Raw genomic sequence first — 18,382 nt, 5'->3', positions numbered from 1 at the left:
TATGACTGGAAGATGAAGGAGGACATTCAATCGGCGATGACCAGAGCCGACGCTGCCGAGAAGAAAGTAGGAGACTTGAATCTCGAGAATCTGAAGCTGATAGAGTGAGAATCTCTTGCTTAAGCAAAGGCTATTACTCTCGAGGAAGAGCTAACCAAGGTCAAAGAAGATCTGCAAAGGTAGAAGGTTATGTACGAGGCTCAGCTCGAATCTCTCCGCGATTCCTACCGGGCTTAGGTCGAGAACTTGGAGAAGGAAGCGGACAACCAATACGACCAGGGACTTCGGCATTCTTATCGTTGCATCATGGTTGTCCTTGGGAAGTAGCACCCTGATCTGAAAATGGATGACCTTGCAGCTGGTGTTGCTCAACACATGGATGATGAGGAGGCGGCGAAAGAGGATGCCGAAGTGGTGGAGCCAATTATGGTCGAGGAGGAAAACTCTCCTCCTTGTGCAATCCCTGTTGACGTTGGCGAGGCAAGTGCCCCCCCGGACGCAACTGGTGATACTCCCCCAGCACCTGAGGTGGACCAGCCAACTGAGGCTTCTCGGCTTACTGAGCCGCCGTCTTTTTAAACATGTTTTGTGTTATAGTTGCCTTTTCCTATTTTTTGGACATTGTCTGTTATGATGAATAACTTTACGAACTGTTGGCATATTAATAAGAATGTTCTTACTTGTCTTCTGGTATAGAAGTTGTAAATTTTTTTTTTTTTGCTCGGCTTCACATGGTCGGGCAAATTCTAGCAAGCTTGACTTTTTATCTCGCCATCGAGCAGGTTTTGAGACTTTGGAGCCTTTACTTGCCTTAGAAATTTTTATAACACTTAAAGGTCTGCTTGCCTTCGCTTGGTCGAGCAGATCCTGGCACGCTTGGCTTCTGGTCTCGCCATAAACAGGCTTTGAGACTTGGTGAGCCTTTGCATGCCTTAGAAAATTCTTCAATGCTTGGGGTTCTGCTCGCCTTCGCGTGGTCGAGCAGATCCTGTCACGCTTGGCTTCTGGTCTCGCCATAAACAGACTTTGAGACTTGGTGAGCATTTGCATGCCTTAGTAAATTTTTCAATGTTTGGGATTCTGCTCGCCTTCGCTTGGTCGAGCAGATCCTGGCACGCTTGGCTTCTGGTCTCGCCATAAACAGGCTTTGAGAGTTGATGAGCCTTTGCATGCCTTAGAAAATTCTTCAATGCTTGGGATTCTGCTCGCCTTCGCGTGGTCGAGCAGATCCTGGCACGCTTGGCTTCTGGTCTCGCCATAAACAGGCTTTGAGACTTGGTGAGCCTTTGCATGCCTTAGTAAATTCTTCAATGCTTGGGGTTCTGCTCACCTTCGCGTGGTCGAGCAGATCCTGGCACACTTGGCTTCTGGTCTCGCCATAACAAGCTTTGAGACTTGGTGAGCCTTTGCATGCCTTAGTAAATTTTTGAACAGTACAGTTAACTGAAATTTCTCATTGATTCACTTATTATTGAATTCGGCTTACATGAGATTACTTTGAAATAAAAATAAAAAACAACGAGCATGAACAGAAATAACTTTAAAACATGAATAAGTCTTACTGAAAATATTTCCTGAGGTGTGCCGCATTCCATGGGCATTTCACCTCGTGGCCATCCGTGCGAACCAGCTTGTAAGCTCCGGGTCTAACTAGCTGCTTGACCCTTTATGGCCCCTCCCAATTTGGTCTGAGTACTCTCTAGGCCGAGTCTTTCGTGTTCTGATTCACTCTCCTCAACACCCAATCTCCGACCTTGAACTGCCATACATTCACCCTCTGGTTGTAGTACCGAGCAACCCTCTGCTGGTAAATGGCTGATCACCTCGATGCTTGTTCCCTCTTCTCGGTTAGCAGATCTAGATTCAAGCACATCTGGTCGTTGTTCTCTTGCTCATCGAAATGATCTGTCCAGTGCGTGGTTGTTCCTATCTTGGCTGGTACAACCGCTTTGTGTCCGAAGGTCAAGGCGAATGGAGTTTCCCCAGTTGTTGTCTTATAGGTTGTCCTGTATGCCCATAGTACACCTGATAGCTCATCAACCCAAGCACCCTTTTTTGCTCCAAGCCTGGTTTTTAAAAGCCTCTTGATCGTTTTGTTGGCTGCTTCTACTTGCCCGTTAGACTGTGGGTAAGCAGGCGAGCAATATTTCAACTCTATCCCGAGGTTTTGGCAGAAATCCCTGAAGCTGTGATTATCGAACTGCCTGCCATTATTCGTTACCAAGGCATAAGGGATCCCGTACCGACAGACCAGGTTTCTCCACACGAAGTCTGTTGTCTTCTTCTCTGTGATCCTGCTAAGGGCTTCTACCTCTATCCACTTCGTGAAGTAGTCTATCGCAACTATTGCATGTGTTGCTGCTCCTCGTCCCTTTGGCAACGGGCCGATCAGATCAATTTCCCATTGAGCAAATGGCCAAGGGGAGGCCATAGAGGTGAGCTTCTCTGGTGGTTGGTTGGAGAAACTTGCAAAACTCTGGCAGCTTACACAGCTCCTGGTCTTCTCCTGCGCATCCTGGTGCATTGTCGGCCAAAAATATCCCTGCCTTAGAACCTTGTGGGCCAGGGACCTCCCACTAGAATGGTTTCTGCAGATTCCTTCATGTACCTCTCTCAGTACATAGTCCGCGTCGTCCTCATCCAAACACCGAAGGAACGGTAGCGTATACCTTCACCGATATAACACCCCATCAATCATCGTGTATCTCGAGGCCTGGGCTCTAATCTTTCGAGCTCGCAGCTTATCTGGTGGTAATACCCCGTCTCTAAGGTATGAAATTATCGAGTCCATCCACGAGCATTTTTGTTCTATCCGCAGCACCTCCAGATTCTGCTCGGTGCTCGGGTTGGACTTCACCTCCAGAGGGATCGACTTTGGCATTTTTGGGTCTGCTACCGCTGCCATCCTGGCCAAAATATCTGCTCGACTATTCTGCTCCCTGGGGATTTGTATCACCTCAACCACTTCAAATTTCTCCATCATCTGCCTGACTATCTTCAGGTACTGCTCCATCTTCTCCTCTCTCGGTTGAAATCTTTCACTGACATGATTTGCAACCAGCTGGGAATCAGTTCTGATCTTCACTCTATCTGTTTTCACTGCCTTAGCCAATTCCAAGCCTGCTATCAAGGCTTCGTACTCTGCCTGGTTATTTGTGGCTGCGAATTCTAACTTTACAGCATAAGAGATCTCCTCCCCCTCTGGGCCTTCCAAGACAATTCCTACTCCTGATCCCTGCTCCCCTGATGACCCATCTACAGACATCTGCCATACTCGGGCTTCGCTGCTGTCTGTAGCAATATCTAGCTGGTCCAAACATATTTCAGGCTCTGCAAACTCTGCTACGAAATCAGTCATTGCTTGAGCCTTTATCGCTGCTCGGGGTTTGTAATCAATGTCAAACTCGCTTAGCTCTATAGCCCACTTTACGAGTTGACTAGAGGCATCCGGCTTGTGTAGGGTTTGACGCAATGGCTGGTTTGTTATTACCGAGACGGGGAATGCTTGAAAGTACGGCCTCAGCTTCCGAGCAGCGACCACAAGAACGAGTGCCCATTTCTCCAACGGTGGGTATCGGGTCTCAGCGTCAAGCAGGACCTTGTTGGTGTAATATATCGGATACTGAACCCCTTCTTCCTCTCTCACCAGAACAGAACTTGTGGCATGATCTGATACCGTCAAATACAAAGATAACTTGTCCCCATCCCTTAGTGTGGACAACAAGGGTGCTTGCTACAAGTATTGCTTCAAGCTCTGAAAGGCCTTTTCGCATTCTGGGGTCCATTATGTCTTCTCCTTTCCTTATCACTTGAAAAAATGGCTGACACTTATCTGTAGCCTTGGATATGAATCGGCTCAATGCCGCCAGCCTCCCCGTAAGGCTCTGCATCTCCTTCAGGTTACGAGGAGACCTCATCTGAACAATCGCCTGGATCTTCTCGGGATTTGCCCCGATCCCCCTATGACTCACCATGAATCTGAGGAATTTCCCTGACTCGACCCTAAAAGCACACTTTTCCGGGTTGAGCTTCATCTTGTACTTCCTCAAAAGTGCGAATGTCTCCTCGAGGTGCTTGACATGTTCCTTTGAGATTTTCGACTTAGTTATCATGTCATCCACGTACACCTCCATTGTTCTCCCAATCAACGGCTTAAAAACTTTATTCACCAGCCTCTGGTACGTGGCCCCCATATTTTTAAGATCGAATGGCATTACTCTGTAACAGAACAGACCCTGGTTAGTAATAAATGCCGTGCTCTCCTCATCCTGCTCGAACATGGGGATTTGGTTGTATCCCGAGAATGCGTCCATGAAGCTAAGCAGGCTATGTCCAGCTGTCGAGTCTACAAGCTGGTCAATCTTTGGTAAGGGAAAGCTGTCTTTCGGGCACGCCTTGTTGAGGTCCGTGAAATCCACACACATCCTCCACTTGCCATTAGCCTTTTTTACTAACACCACATTCGATACCCAGTCAGGATAATTGACTTCCCGAATGAACCCTGCTTTCAAGAGCTTTTCCACCTCGCCATTTATAGCCTCATACCTCTCCTGGTTGAAACACCTCCTTTTCTGCCTTACTGCCCGAGCACCTTTCTTTATTACCAGCTTATGACATGCTACCTCAGGATCAATCCCTGGCATGTCTTCATGTGTCCAAGCAAACACATCTGCATGAGCCCGCAAGCATTGCACCAACTCCTGCTTCTGCTCTTCTTTAAGTTTCGACCTGATTCTGATCGTTTTTCCCGGATGCTCCGGTCCCAGGCTCACTGTCTCCAGCTCCTCTACAGGTTCTTGTCCGCAATTCTTATTTTCCACTCGGGTATCAAGGGATGTTATCTGCATTGCTTCCCTTGCTGCCGAGGAGTAACAACTTCGTGCGATTCTCTGGTCTCCTCGTACCACTCCAACTACCCCATTCACCCGGTACTTGAGAGCTAGATAATGGTTGGACAGTACCACTTTGCTCATTCTAAAAAATGGTCGACCTAGGATCATCTGATAAGGACCTTCTTCATCCACCACCACAAAGTCCAGTATCATAGTCCTTTCTGTCGGGGAGCTCCCAATCGTGATAGGCAGCTCGACCACGCCCAGAGGGACCAGCTTTCCTCCTCCAAACCCCTTCAAGGAGGTATTGGAGCACTCCAACTTCAAGTCTGCTATTCCCATCTCCTTCAGAGTTGCCTTTAACAACACATCAACTGAGCTCCCTGTGTCAACCAGTATCTGGTCAAACTTCTTGCTAGCAACAGTGGCCTTGATGACTAAAGCATCCTCGTGGGGGTATAAAATCCCTTCTTCATCCTCATCTGTCCACATGATTGGCACTTGCCTGACTCTTGCTCGTTTGACTGCTGGGGTGTTGAAGAATACCTCTTTACTAGTCATGGCGTATCTAGCATAATTCTTCCTCGATCTGTTGGAATCTCCGGCCAATGTTGGGCCCCCAGCTATCACCCTTACTGTAGGCTGCTCGTGCCTCAAGTTTCTGTCACTCTGCTCCCCTTCACATGTCGAGGCCATCATCGGGAAAGTCCCATATATAAACTCGTCCAGGTACCGATTTCTCACCAAATCCTCAACCTGGGTCTTGAGATCTCTGCATTCTGCAGTGGTATGGCCATAAGTGCCATAGAACTTATAATAGTGTCCCCTATCCCTCCTGCTGCGTAGCTTTGTTATTGGGGCAGAGAGGTACAGTAGTCCCTGGTCTTTTATGGCCTCATACACCTCATCCAGGGGCATCTTCAAGGAAGTATACCACCCATAGTCCTGGTTCTGGTTGATCATGTGCACTGCCCTTTCTCTATTTGCGCCGTTCTGAGTTGGAGGCGGTGGCAGCGCTTTCGGTCTGCTCCTTCTACTACCATGGGAGTGTGGATGAAGACCACCATATGCCGCGTCATGCCGTCTCCAAGGCTCCCTAGCTGGTGAGCGAGGAGGTTGCGCCCTGCTGCGCTGATACTGTGGTAGCCTCTGATGAGGCTGGTAAGTGTTGAGTGTTAGAAAATGCATATTTATAAAGGAGAAAACCGTCATTTTACATTTCAAGTCTTATTAACAACCCTTACTTTTATGTGTTTAACCTTCTTGTGATTTAATTACATGTGTTTTATTTTAATTAAGTATTTTATGTATTTTAGGGGCATTATAGTCATTTCACAATAAAGGAGAAATCAGACGGCAAAACGGACATCACTTTTTCTTATCTTCACCTCTTCTTTCAATCCCCTTAATGCCTGAGGATGGTTGAAGGCTTCCAAATCGAGGACAGCACAATGAAACCTCTTGAAGAATTCCCGAAGGGTTTCTTGCTCCCTCTGCTTCATGCTTTTCAACTCCATCATGTCGTCTTCTGGTGCCATTGCCCCACGAAACTGCTCTACAAATTCCTGGCACATCTGCTCGAAGGTTTTAATGCTCCCCCGAGGAAATTTTCTGTACCACTCGCGTGCACGTCCTTCTAGGGATAGTGGGAACACCCTGCACCTTTGGGCTTGAGATAATCCTTGCACCCCAGTTATGTCGTTGAAGCGCTCTATGTACACCAACGGATCAGTTCGTCCCAAATATCTAAGGTCTAGGAGACGAAAATCTCTTGGAATGACTGCCCTCATGATCTCTGCCACGAGCGGTGATTCTCCGTCCAGCATTATCCTCCAACCAGGAGCTCTGCTCCTTCCTTGCATGTCTTCAATTACCTGCGCTAGTCTGCGCACTTCCTTCTCCAGCTGCACTGCACGACTAGGGTCACGTGCTGCAACTTGATCCCGCTCTTGCTCTACATCATGTAAGTGTTGCCTGAGCTCTGTTTCCTCTGCATTCGCCACCCCGTCGTCCTCATCAAAAATCTGTCTTGCTAAGGATTGCTCTTCCTCTCTATGAATTTCTCCCCGCAGAGATAAGTTACCTCTCTCACCACCAAATCTCCTGGTGGTTTGACTCTCCTCATACTATCGTGACCTGGTGCCACTCCACCACCTCTCACCCTTTCCTCCTGGGTTCCCCTTCTTTCACTCCACAGCTCATGTAAGATGGTTGTCAGGGTCTCCATCTGCTTTTCTATCCGTTCTATTCGGTCAAACATGGCTTTTTCCCGTGGTTAACTGTCTATCTCCCTCAGCGTCACGGAATCGTTAAGCCTCATATCACCCCCCTTGTGCACTACTTCCTCCTGCCTCCATTGTTTTTTCACTTGCTTTACTCCTCTTTTTGCTGTCAACAAAAACTTTGTGATCAGTTCCCCACAGACGGCGTCAAAATATTGATGCGAGATTCTGGTTGCCCTCTTTATCACGACCAGGATCTCTTCTCGTAAGGCTTCTTCTCCTGAGGTTCCTGCGTACACAGAAGCAGGTCAGAGTACGCCGGTTGTTTCCCTGGCGTAAACCCTCCGACGCTCAAGTTAGAAATGAAGGTTTTGTGCTCTTGGGAACACTGGCCACTAATCTTATGGCTTTTCTCTAGTATTCATTCTTTAGAGCTCTCTTTATCTTAGTTCTCCTATAAAAAATTCTAACCCTTTTACCTTCGTTGCCTACCTTTTTATAGGCCACTTCTGAACTCAGGCCTTCCCTCCATTCGCGCTCGTTATCCTCCCACCTCTCGAAAGTGGATGCTCCATTTCTGTAGTCGTGGGTGGTTGCGTGGCCTTCGTGCCTTGATTCTCGGACTGGAGAGCACGTCTCGCCAACTGTCGTTGACCGGGTCTCCTCGACTCAACCCTTAGCAGGAATGTAGCAGGAATGACTTTATGCTTCCAACAGGAGATTGGCCTTATGGATGACGTACTCGTGGACGAGCAGGATATTCCTGCTCCTGCTCCCCTGGCTACCAGACTCTTACAAGATATACATGTTCAAGGAACCCTGCTACCAAATGTCTGCTTATCACTGCTGGTCTTCGTCGAAGCATACCCCACAAACAGATTTTATGCAGTGTTTAAATTATTTCATTTAACTAATCCCTAATTTTACATCAAATTTAGGTATATCCCAATACCATGGGAGTTTTGGTCGAACAAAAAGAAAATTTAAAAAAATAATAATAAAGAGTAGTTTTTTTTTTAAAAGTCATCAACCAATACCTAATTTTTTTTAGGAGAAAATTAACCCCCTTTGTCTAGTAAAATTAGTCATTTATCTCTCATGTTCTAAAATTTACTGAAATCCCCTTACGTTAATAGTATTTTACTGTCATTTTTTTTTACTTTAAAATGAATTTAAAAGTTGATTCGTTTTCTTTTAACAAAAAAAAAAGTTGATTTGTTTTTCAATTGTCAAATTTTTATATTACAAAATGATCAAATTAGTGTAAAAATAGGCATTGAAATATCAAGTGTTTATGACAAAAATAGCGCCACTGCTCTTGTTGTTGAAGGAATATTCAATGCAGCAGCAGCCAGAATCCTAATATACATGTCCTTGGTGGATCTTCTTGCTGCAGATTTTATGAATCCAAAGATGCAAACCAATAAAAGGCTTCAGTTTGGAGCAAATGTTTCTCTTCTTTTAGGCGCTGGTTGCATGTCTTTGTTAGCCAAATTGGCTTAAAATTCATTGAGATTTTGTCTACAATTTTTCTTTTTCCAATAGTTTAATTAATTTGCAGCAGTTCTTGTACGGACATTTTTAATTTATAATAAAGTGATTAAGGTATGATCCTAGTAAATATCCTTCTTAATTAGAATAATTTATCTGCTTCCATTCATCCTTGCAAATTACTTTTGCTTATGATCATTTCCATCTTGGTTCTGATTGGTTCAATAATTTTGTTGTACTTTGCTCACATGAATAAATTAAAAATCGTCTGCGCATTTTGTTAAAATTTGGAAGGGCAAATCTAAAAGTCAAATAATGGCTATGGATGGACGATTTCGTTCCATTTTCTTTTAGAATAGTATTGTCTTTAACCCCTCATCATGAAATTAGGGTTGTCCGAGCTTATATACTTAGTAGTTTCAATACAATAAATATTGAAATTGACAAGTGATTCTCTCTTTGTAATACTCTTTTGTAACGAGGATGTTACCACTCATGGTCTCCACTCAGAAAAAATTTAGAATACATGAAAAATATCATGTCAGTCATATAACAAGTAGATAATATTATGACATGTGTACATTTATTTTTGAAAAATCTCCATACGAGTGGTGTGCATGCATTGGTTGATTGTATTATTTCAAATGTATTCTAGAATTCGTCCTCCACTCGTGCATAAATAGTTCAACAAATAATGGAATGCAAAAGGAAATTGAAGGAATCCAATGCAACAGAATCACTGCGGAATCTGGCGGCTGACGAATCCTTAATTTCCAAAGCAATTAAAAGTAAAGAAATGGTTGCTACCTAGTTTATTCATAATTGAAGTTGTGAGTTTGCAAGAGATTATTCTTTCATGAATAAAAAAGATTCAGATACATAAATAAGTCTGTGAAAACCGCTGTCAGAGTAATTGTGGAATTGGAAGTTGGTGCAAACTAATATATTTAGAACAACAATAATCAGAATCTTAAATGGCTTCCTGATATCGAGAGGATTTCTAAACCTTCTGAATAACTAATTAATCATGAGTATTTCTAGTCCGTATAAAATTCATTCTCCTAAACAAATCTTTTATATTAACTCTTATAAATTCTTTTACGGAGACCACAATTCTTGTTATTACAATTCTATAGAGGTGGTGAATTTCCTGGAAGCTGTAAACTTTCAGGAAAATTGTGAATTTTATTTAGCTCCTCCTTCACCTTGTTAAAACATGTCCATAGAGGCTCTAGCAATGGCGGGAGTATATTGTAACAAATGTAAAATCAACTTGATTGAGGGGAGCCATCGCATACCTTCGCATTTGTTGAGTAGTGGAAGAACTGAAGAACAGCAATATCAAAATTATTGTAGAGAGTTAGACATGGCCATAAGAGGAGTGAGTGTGGGTAATGGTTTCGGCTCTCAACAGTATCATCCCTCCGAGAATAATAAAGGTATAAAGGCAGCAGCATTGATTGAATGTGTAAAGGAAATCGTTTTATTTGTCTTTTGTAATTTCTTCCTTCAAGACAAAAGATAAGAAGCTCATGACAAGGAACTATCAACCGTTATTGACAGAGAAAAAACCCATCACTTGAATTATTTCAAGTATTTTGTTACATTTCAATTTATTTCTAATAGATTCTTCATTATTAAGAAAAACTGGCATTTATTATTCGCATCCCTTTTAATTATATTTATTTCTCCATCCACTTCTGGAAAGATAAAATGCCTTCAACCATGCCCGCATTTATTTGCAAAGCAAAATAATGTCAACTAAATGCGCGAGAAAGGACTAGCAGTCTAGCATGTCTTAGTTCTCGCTTTAATTTGTCAAGATGTCACTCCGGCGCATTCGAGTGTCTTCTATCAACTTCAGTGTAGAAAAATCTGTCTTAGTTTAAGTAAAAGGGAATTTTCATTGTTTGTGTTTTTCATATTTTCTCTCAAAATCACTCACACTATCTTATCACTAGACATGGACCAAACAAAAAGATTGACCTACATGATAACGATAAAGATAAAACTTAAAATATTCTTATCGTTAGTCTTGTAATTATCTTTGTAGTTATCGTTAGTCTTGTAATTATCCTTGTAGTTATCTTGTAAGCTAATGTTTATCATATGTATTCTTAGCTTGTATCTAAGTGAAGGATATGTGATATGAACCTCATTGAAAACTGAGGCTTACAAATCGTCCTCCAAAGTTTTATTGTTTTATGGTATCAGAACTTTATAAGTCTAACAACCTTTGTGTTAAATTCTCAATCTTTTCATGATGAGTTCTTCTTCCACTTCCCATGCTAGTTCTTCATCTCTGCCCTCTAATATTACCAATTCAGTCAATGTTCGTCTTGACCGAAATAATTATCCTTTGTGGCTTGCTCAAATTGTGCCTCTTCTTCGCAGTCGTAATTTGTAAAAATATGTTGATGGCACAAGCGTTTGTCCTGCTCCTTTTCTAAAAGAAAAAAATGGAGAAGTAACTGATATAATTAATCCAGCATATGAGGAATGGATTCAGAATGATCAACTTGTTCTCTCTTAGATTAATGGCTCTCTTTCTCAATCCTTGCTAAGTACTGTTGCACGTTACACTTCTGCACGTGCTGTCTAGTCTTCTTTAGATCAACGTTTTGCTTCCCAAAATCAACAACGAATCGTCGAGTTGCGTACTGAGCTAGTTACTACTAAACGCGGTGATCTTTCTATTTCTGATTTTCTGGATAAAATTCACTCTATTGCTGACAATCTCTCTCTCTCTGGTAGTCATATTTCTGATGAAGACTTGGTCTCCATTATTATGAGTATTGTTGGTCATTTATATGAAAATACAGTTGCCTCTGTTCAAGCTCGTGAAACTCCTATTAGTTATGTTGGTCTTGAAGCTTTACTTTTGAGTGCTGAGCGACGCCTCACTTCTATTAAACAATATCTGTATCCGTCCGACTCAACAGTTGTCATGAAAGCCACTCGAGGTGGCCCAAATAATAGAGATGGTCGTGGCTTCCCGCGTAATAATAGTGGTCGTGGTGGTGTTAATAATTTTTCTGGGGGTTTCAATGGTGGTAATGGTTTTACTGGATGGTCTAGTAGTTCTAATCATACTGGTTTTGGTTCTCAAAATAGAGGGCTACTGCCAACTCCAAGACGTGGGAATTTTTCCTCTTTGCCAAATTTCAATCCTAGTAATGGTCCTATCAACAAACCCCCAATGGGTCCTTTTCCTTCTGACAATCGGATTCAATGCCAAATCTATCAGAAAATGGGTCACTCAGCTATTGATTGCTACAATCGCATGAATCATGCATATGAGGGTCGTATCCCTCCCCAACAGCTTTCTGCAATGATTTCTACATCAACATCTTTTGGTTCCCCAAATTGGTTAACAGATACTGGTGCTAATGCTCATATAACTCCAAATAATGGGAATTTAATGCATCCTCGTGATTACAATGGTCAGGATACCATCAGTGGTGTCGTCAATGGTTCAGGTTTGCCTATTAAATCCATTGGTCATTCTTACTTATCTGCTAATTCTTCCACTTTTCTTTTAAAGGATGTTCATCATTGTCCACAAGCTTCCCATAATATTTTATCCGTTCATAAATTTGCTAATGACAATCATTGTAGTTTCACCTTCTTTCCTGATTATTTTGTTGTACAAGATCTGGCAATGAAGAAGGCACTTTTCCTCGGACCGAGCAGTAATGGTCTTTATCTATTTCCTGGTCGAATTTTTCAACCTAGTCATCCATTTGCTTATGTTGGTGTTCGTAGTGATGCTTGAATTTGGCATTCACGGCTTGGACATCCTTCGTCCGTAGTTTTAAATAAACTTATATCTTTTAATAAGCTACTCATTTTGGGATCTCGATCTTTATTTTTTTGTTCGTCATGTCCTTTAGGAAAGAGTCAGAAATTACCTTTTACAAGTTCTTTTTCAGTCTCCCATTCTCCTTTGGAATTAATACATTCTGATGTTTGGACCTCTCCTATTCGTTCTATTTCTGGTTATAAATATTATGTTATCTTTATTGATAATTTTTCCAGATATGTATGGCTTTATCCTATGCGATTGAAATCTGATTTTTATAATTTTTAAAACTTTTAAATCGTTGGTCGAAAATATGTTTTCCATTACTATTAAGTCATTTCAAACTGATGGTGGTGGTGAATATGTTAATCATCAATTTAAGGATTATCTAAATACTCATGGCATTAATCATCATCTCACATGTCCTCATCATCCTGAACAAAATGGTATTGCTGAACGTAAACATAGACAAATTGTTGACATGGGCTTAACTTTACTTGCACATGCCTCAATGCCTACTACTTATTGGACTGAAGCTTTTTATACATCTGTATATTTAATTAATCGTCTACCATCTCAATCTTTAAAATTTCGAGTACCGTACTCTTTACTATTTTCTAAAACTCCTCAATATGATTTTTTAAAGACCTTTGGATGTGCATGTTACCCTTATCTTCGTCCTTACAATTCAAATAAATTACAATTTCGTTCTAAAGAGTGTGTTTTCTTGGGATACTCATTCAATCAACATGGATATCGTTGTTTGCATATTCCTTCAGGCACTGTATTTATATCTCGTCATGTTCTTTTTAATGAAAATAAATTTCCTTTCGTTGACCATGTTACTGCTAGGCCTCCGGGGGTGAGTACTTTAATGTCAAATTCTACAGGACTCAATATTCTTTGGATTAATGCTAATACTTCACATTTAGCTCCAACAGAACCTACATCACAATCTCCTTCCCAAGCCACATCACCATCTTCATTTAATTCACCTTTACCCCATTCCCTATCATCTCCAATTAATTCTCCATCATTACGTTCAAGTGCCTCTTCATCTTCCTCCACTCCACTCATCTCAAATACAAATTCTCCTAGCCTTAATTCGGCCCCCACCAATTCAAGTAATAATACAATTCCAGAATCATTATCTTCACCTACACTGACACCATCGATGCCCTGTGATAATATTACTTCGGATGCATTATCTTCTCATCCAATGGTCACTCGAGCAAGAGCCGGTATTGTGAAACCAAACCCAAAATATGCAAATGTAGTTGCTAATGATGCTGTTGAGCCTAATGGTTTTGTACAGGCAAATAAGGAATCTCGTTGGCGACAAGCAATGGGTGATGAATTTAATGCTCTTCAAAGAACTGGTACTTGGGTATTAGTTCCTCCACATCCATCTTACAATGTCCTTCCAAATAAATGGGTGTATCAAATTAAGCGAAAAGCTGATGGAAGTATTGAGTGTTATAAAGCTCGTTTAGTTGATAATGGTTTTCATCAACAACCTGGCCTTGATTTTGGTGAGACGTTCTGTCCAGTGGTTAATCACAATACCATTCGTCTCATTTTAGCTATATCTGTTACCAAAAGCTGGCCTATTCGACAGTTAGATGTGCAAAATGCTTTCCTGCATGGTTATTTATAGGAGGATGTCTATATGCGCCAACCTATTGGCTTTGTTGATCCACAATATCCTACTTTTGTGTGTAAGCTTCCCCGATCTCTCTACGGCCTTAAACAAGCTCCTAGGGCATGGTTTCAATGTTTCTCTAGTCATTTAGAACAATTGGGCTTTCATGAATCACTGGCAGACTATTCTCTATTTATTTATTCACATGATTCAGTGCTTCTATATTTACTCATCTATGTTGATGATATTTTAATTACGGGAAATAGTTCATATCATATTTCTCAAATGATACATCATATGAGCAAATTATTCTCTATGAAAGATCTTGGTCCTGTACATTATTTTCTGGGTATTGAAGCTACTCAAACAGCAATGGGGCTCCACTTGTGTCAAACCAAGTATATTCTAGATCTTTTACATCGCACTGAGTTCCTCAATTCAAAGCCTATGACAACACCAGCAGTGAGTGGTCGTCGTCTCAATCTGTTTGATGGTGATTTACTTTCAAATCCCACCGAATATCGTAGTGTTGTTGGTGCTTTGCAGTATCTTACAATCACTCGTCCGGATATTTCATTTGTTGTTAATCAGGTTTGTCAATACATGCATCGTCCTACAACAGCTCATTGGTGTGCAGTTAAACGCATCTTGCGGTATTTGAAGGGTACAACCACTCATGGTCTGCTTTATTCATCTGGTTCAATGGAACTACAAGCCTTTTCTGATGCCGACTATGCTGGTGATCCTGATGATCGAGTATCCACAGGGGGTTCCTGAATATTTATTGGACCTAATCTTATTTCTTGGAGTTCTAAGAAGCAAAAAGGGGTTTCTCGTTCTAGTATCGAGGCTGAGTACAGACAGCTTGCATATACAGCTGCTACTTTATCTTGGTTTCGATCTTTGTTCAAAGACTTACATATTCCTATGTCTTGTCCTCGCATGTGGTGTGATAACATAAGTGCCATTTCCTTGGCCTCCAATCCTGTGTTTCATGCCCGGACTCGTCATGTAGAGGTTGACTATCACTATGTTCGAGAAAAGGTTGTTCGCGGAGAGCTTGATGTTCGTTATATCTCTACTCTCGATCAACTTGCTGATTGTCTTACTAAAGGCCTGTCTACTTCTCGCTTTCGCTATCTAATTTCCAAGCTTCCAGTTCGTTCTTGTCCTGTCAGCTTGCGGGGGTGTGATAACGATAAAGATAAAACTTAAAATATTCTTATCGTTAGTCTTGTAATTATCTTTGTAGTTATCGTTAGATCCTTGTAGTTATCTTGTAAGCTAATGTTTATCATATGTATTCTTAGCTTGTATATAAGTGAAGGATATGTGATATGAACCTCATTGAAAACTGAGGATTACAAATCGTCCTCCAGAGTTTTATTGTTTTACTACACACATGTGATGGAAGATGATAGAAAAAATATTTCATATCACTAATATTAGTTACTAGATTAATAACGTAAGCCTAAGGCAACTCCTAATGCATGAGCTAGTGTTTGAGTACAAGTTCGACTCACCAACTTTTGTATGCACCACTTATAATAAAAATTCTAAAATTTTTCTTCAACGCGTTGATCACCATAGTACAAGTTACTAACTCTCATGTTTAGCTTTCCTTATGAATCATCGGTCGTCTTACATAAATTCTACCACATACCTTGCATAAATCTCAATCATGTCTTGTGCTTAAATAGCGTGCACTAACAAGCAGCAAAACATCCTCCTTCAAGGAAATTGTTTTTGGGAAAAACAAATATGGATAGATCAATGACACAACACAAGGACAATCCCATCCTATCGTGGTGTCATTTTTATAAGAAAATTGGAAAAGTTGGGTTTAGTTCGATCAAGAATTTATTTTTATTTTGCTGAAGAAGTAGAGACACTGAATTAAGTAAGAGGCTTTCGTTATTACAGGAAGGAACATAAGTATAGCAGTTCTTTTACTCACACAATTGAGGTCAACCCTCTTATTTATAGGCAGCTATAGTTAGCATAATGAACAAACCAAGCCGTGTCCTTTGAAGTTATCAAGCAGAACGAAAAATTGAATCAAGAATCGGAGGAACAACGTCGAAAGGAGGCACAACGATGAATTCCGAGTCCTCTAGACTTGCTGTCCTTGGATCAAAAGGCCGCTCCCTTCCAGGAATACTTAACCCTTGTTTCATTTGACCCAATCGTCGCGAATGTAGAACTTGTGCTGAAGTTACAGGTTTCCTAATGGATTGATATTCTTCCAGAGCAGAGTACAAATGATCCGGCCCCCACTTCTCGAGGCATTTTCCTAACACTGCTGCATCTATTATCGCCATGTTTGTACTTCTGGCAGAGTGTGGAGTTGTCGGGTGAGCTGCATCTCCTGTTAGCACCACTCTGTCCCAGATGATTTTCTCCAAAGGATCGCAATCATATATAGCATTAAGGAAAGGATCCTTTGTTTCTTTGATCATTCTTGACAATTCAGGTAACCAAACCTGCTCTGCTCTTTGGTGCAACTCCTCGATCATGTCACTGCTTACTTTCACAGAAGTTGTATTTCCCTGCAGAGAATAAAATAATTTGTTTCCCAATGTCACGTCATACTGCATTGGTAAACCGGAAAATTAAAATTAAAAAAAAAATGGATCCAGTGATGGTCTGAGCTGTGTTGATCGTTTGCAAAAATTAGATTTTAGCACTCAACCCAAAACCCCGGAAACAAAATAAAAAGATGAAACAAAAGTAAGCAGTTACCTTGAGCTCGGGCTCAGGTTGATTGACATACCAAACCCAATTGAACTTCTCTTTCTTAAGCTCAGTGACTATGATGTGAGATCCTGAACCAATATTCGTGTAAAGGCATTTCCCAATATCAGGATACGATTTTCGAATGCCTAAGATGGTTTCTGAATCGTTTTCTGAAAAATTAAAAACACCTCTCCACGCACAGTATCCTGTGTACCTATTAAAAACACATTGAAATTTATGAAACAAAATACTCAAAAATTAATTACTTTTATTGATATTCACAAGCAAGCACAAACCTCAATTTGAAGTCAGGTAGAATGCTCCGACCAATTGATGAGAGGATCCCATCTGCTCCGACGAGCAAATCTCCTACTATCTCGATTATTTCATCAGTCTCAAGATCCTTAGCTCTAACTTTGACAGTTAATTTGTCCTCAGAAATACAGAAAGAGAGGTACTGGTGACCCCATAAAAATATTTCAGGTGGCAGAGTATTGTATATAAGGCCATGAAGATCAGCCCAATATGCAGTCAGATATTTAGCGCCTTCTTCTCTTCCTATTACCCAGCTGATCTTCTTTTCCCCATCTGTTGCTAGGTTCTGCAATTAAATACAAATTGAAATTTTATCTATTCAACATATATACATTTTTTTCCCAATGAGATTCCATTCTAAATTGTACTTTGTGCAGAGCAAAATATACTTTTATCAAATCTTAACCATACACCATTGTATATACACGTGTGCAACTAATATCTTTAAGAGATCAGTATAATTCAAAGCACTACTGGATTCTGCTGGGAAAAAAAAAATTAAATATATTATATTATATACCTCAGTAATGGTGACAGGTAAAGTGTTGTTGTAAAGAAGTTCAGGTTCATGGAGCCATGACTGAACAATTTTCTGAGCCAATGGATCGAGTCCAAGGCCAGCACCGGTTGGGTTTTGGGTTGGGGGTCCACGAGTTTTCTCAATCACAACAACATCCCAGCCTGCTGAAACAAGTGCTTTTGCGCATGATTCCCCAGCAATGCTTCCTCCAACTACAATAGCTTTTGGCTTCTGCTTCTTCATATTCATCTCTCTTGTTTCCAAGGAAATATAACTGAAGAAATTATATTGTTGTATTCAGCACAATTTTTTTTTTCTTTTGGCTTGGGGTGGTGGCTTTTTATATAAGAATCGTTATACATTTATTTATGCTGTTTACCTAGCCTAGCAGTATGGATGGGTTATGGGTACCACTTGTTAAGAAAGCTGACCAAGATTACCAAAAGGAAAGTCATTAACGGTCAAGTCGGGTTAATCACTCCACACGTGACACGACTTGCTCACATCAAAGTTATTTGTCAAGGAATATCTCCGGCACGATTTTTGCACTTGAATGTCAATATCATGTACGAATATTTCATTCCTATTGTATAAAGATATTGTGCAATAGTTTAGGAAGTATTCACTTATTCTCCTTTAATATTATTAAGCCTTTCAACGGCTACTTTGTCTTTATTTTGTATAAATAATTCTGTAAATTTCATTAAAAATACAGAACAAGACTTATATTCTTCATAGAAATTCTTTCAGTGCAGTGATTTTATCATTATCAAACATGCACTTGTAAAAAGTAATTAAATCAGTAAATTCTTAACTCGCTAT

General features: G+C 40.9%; 2 protein-coding genes across 2 annotated transcripts; both read right to left on the bottom strand.

The window, feature by feature from the left end:
• Positions 1–2,671: 2,671 nt before the first annotated feature.
• LOC112101658 lies at positions 2,672–6,622 on the bottom strand. The gene is made up of 3 exons (XM_024192477.1): positions 6,221–6,622; positions 3,827–5,990; positions 2,672–3,669 (listed from the first exon to the last, which is right to left on the bottom strand). The coding sequence occupies exons 1-3, from the start codon at positions 6,620–6,622 to the stop codon at positions 2,672–2,674; spliced, it is 3,564 nt and encodes a 1,187-aa protein (XP_024048245.1).
• Positions 6,623–15,852: 9,230 nt separating this feature from the next.
• On the bottom strand, positions 15,853–17,863 carry LOC18054047 (6-hydroxynicotinate 3-monooxygenase). The gene is made up of 4 exons (XM_006450459.2): positions 17,561–17,863; positions 17,022–17,326; positions 16,732–16,939; positions 15,853–16,538 (listed from the first exon to the last, which is right to left on the bottom strand). The coding sequence occupies exons 1-4, from the start codon at positions 17,807–17,809 to the stop codon at positions 16,026–16,028; spliced, it is 1,275 nt and encodes a 424-aa protein (XP_006450522.1). The 5' UTR covers positions 17,810–17,863; the 3' UTR covers positions 15,853–16,025.
• Between the last annotated feature and the right edge of the window lie 519 nt (positions 17,864–18,382).

This window comes from Citrus clementina, unplaced genomic scaffold (assembly GCF_000493195.1).
Source record: "Citrus clementina cultivar Clemenules unplaced genomic scaffold, Citrus_clementina_v1.0 scaffold_1, whole genome shotgun sequence".
NCBI classification, from domain to species: domain Eukaryota; kingdom Viridiplantae; phylum Streptophyta; class Magnoliopsida; order Sapindales; family Rutaceae; genus Citrus; species Citrus x clementina.
The sequence above is the reverse complement of the archived record's forward strand: the minus strand, read 5'-3'. Positions and strand labels throughout refer to the sequence as shown.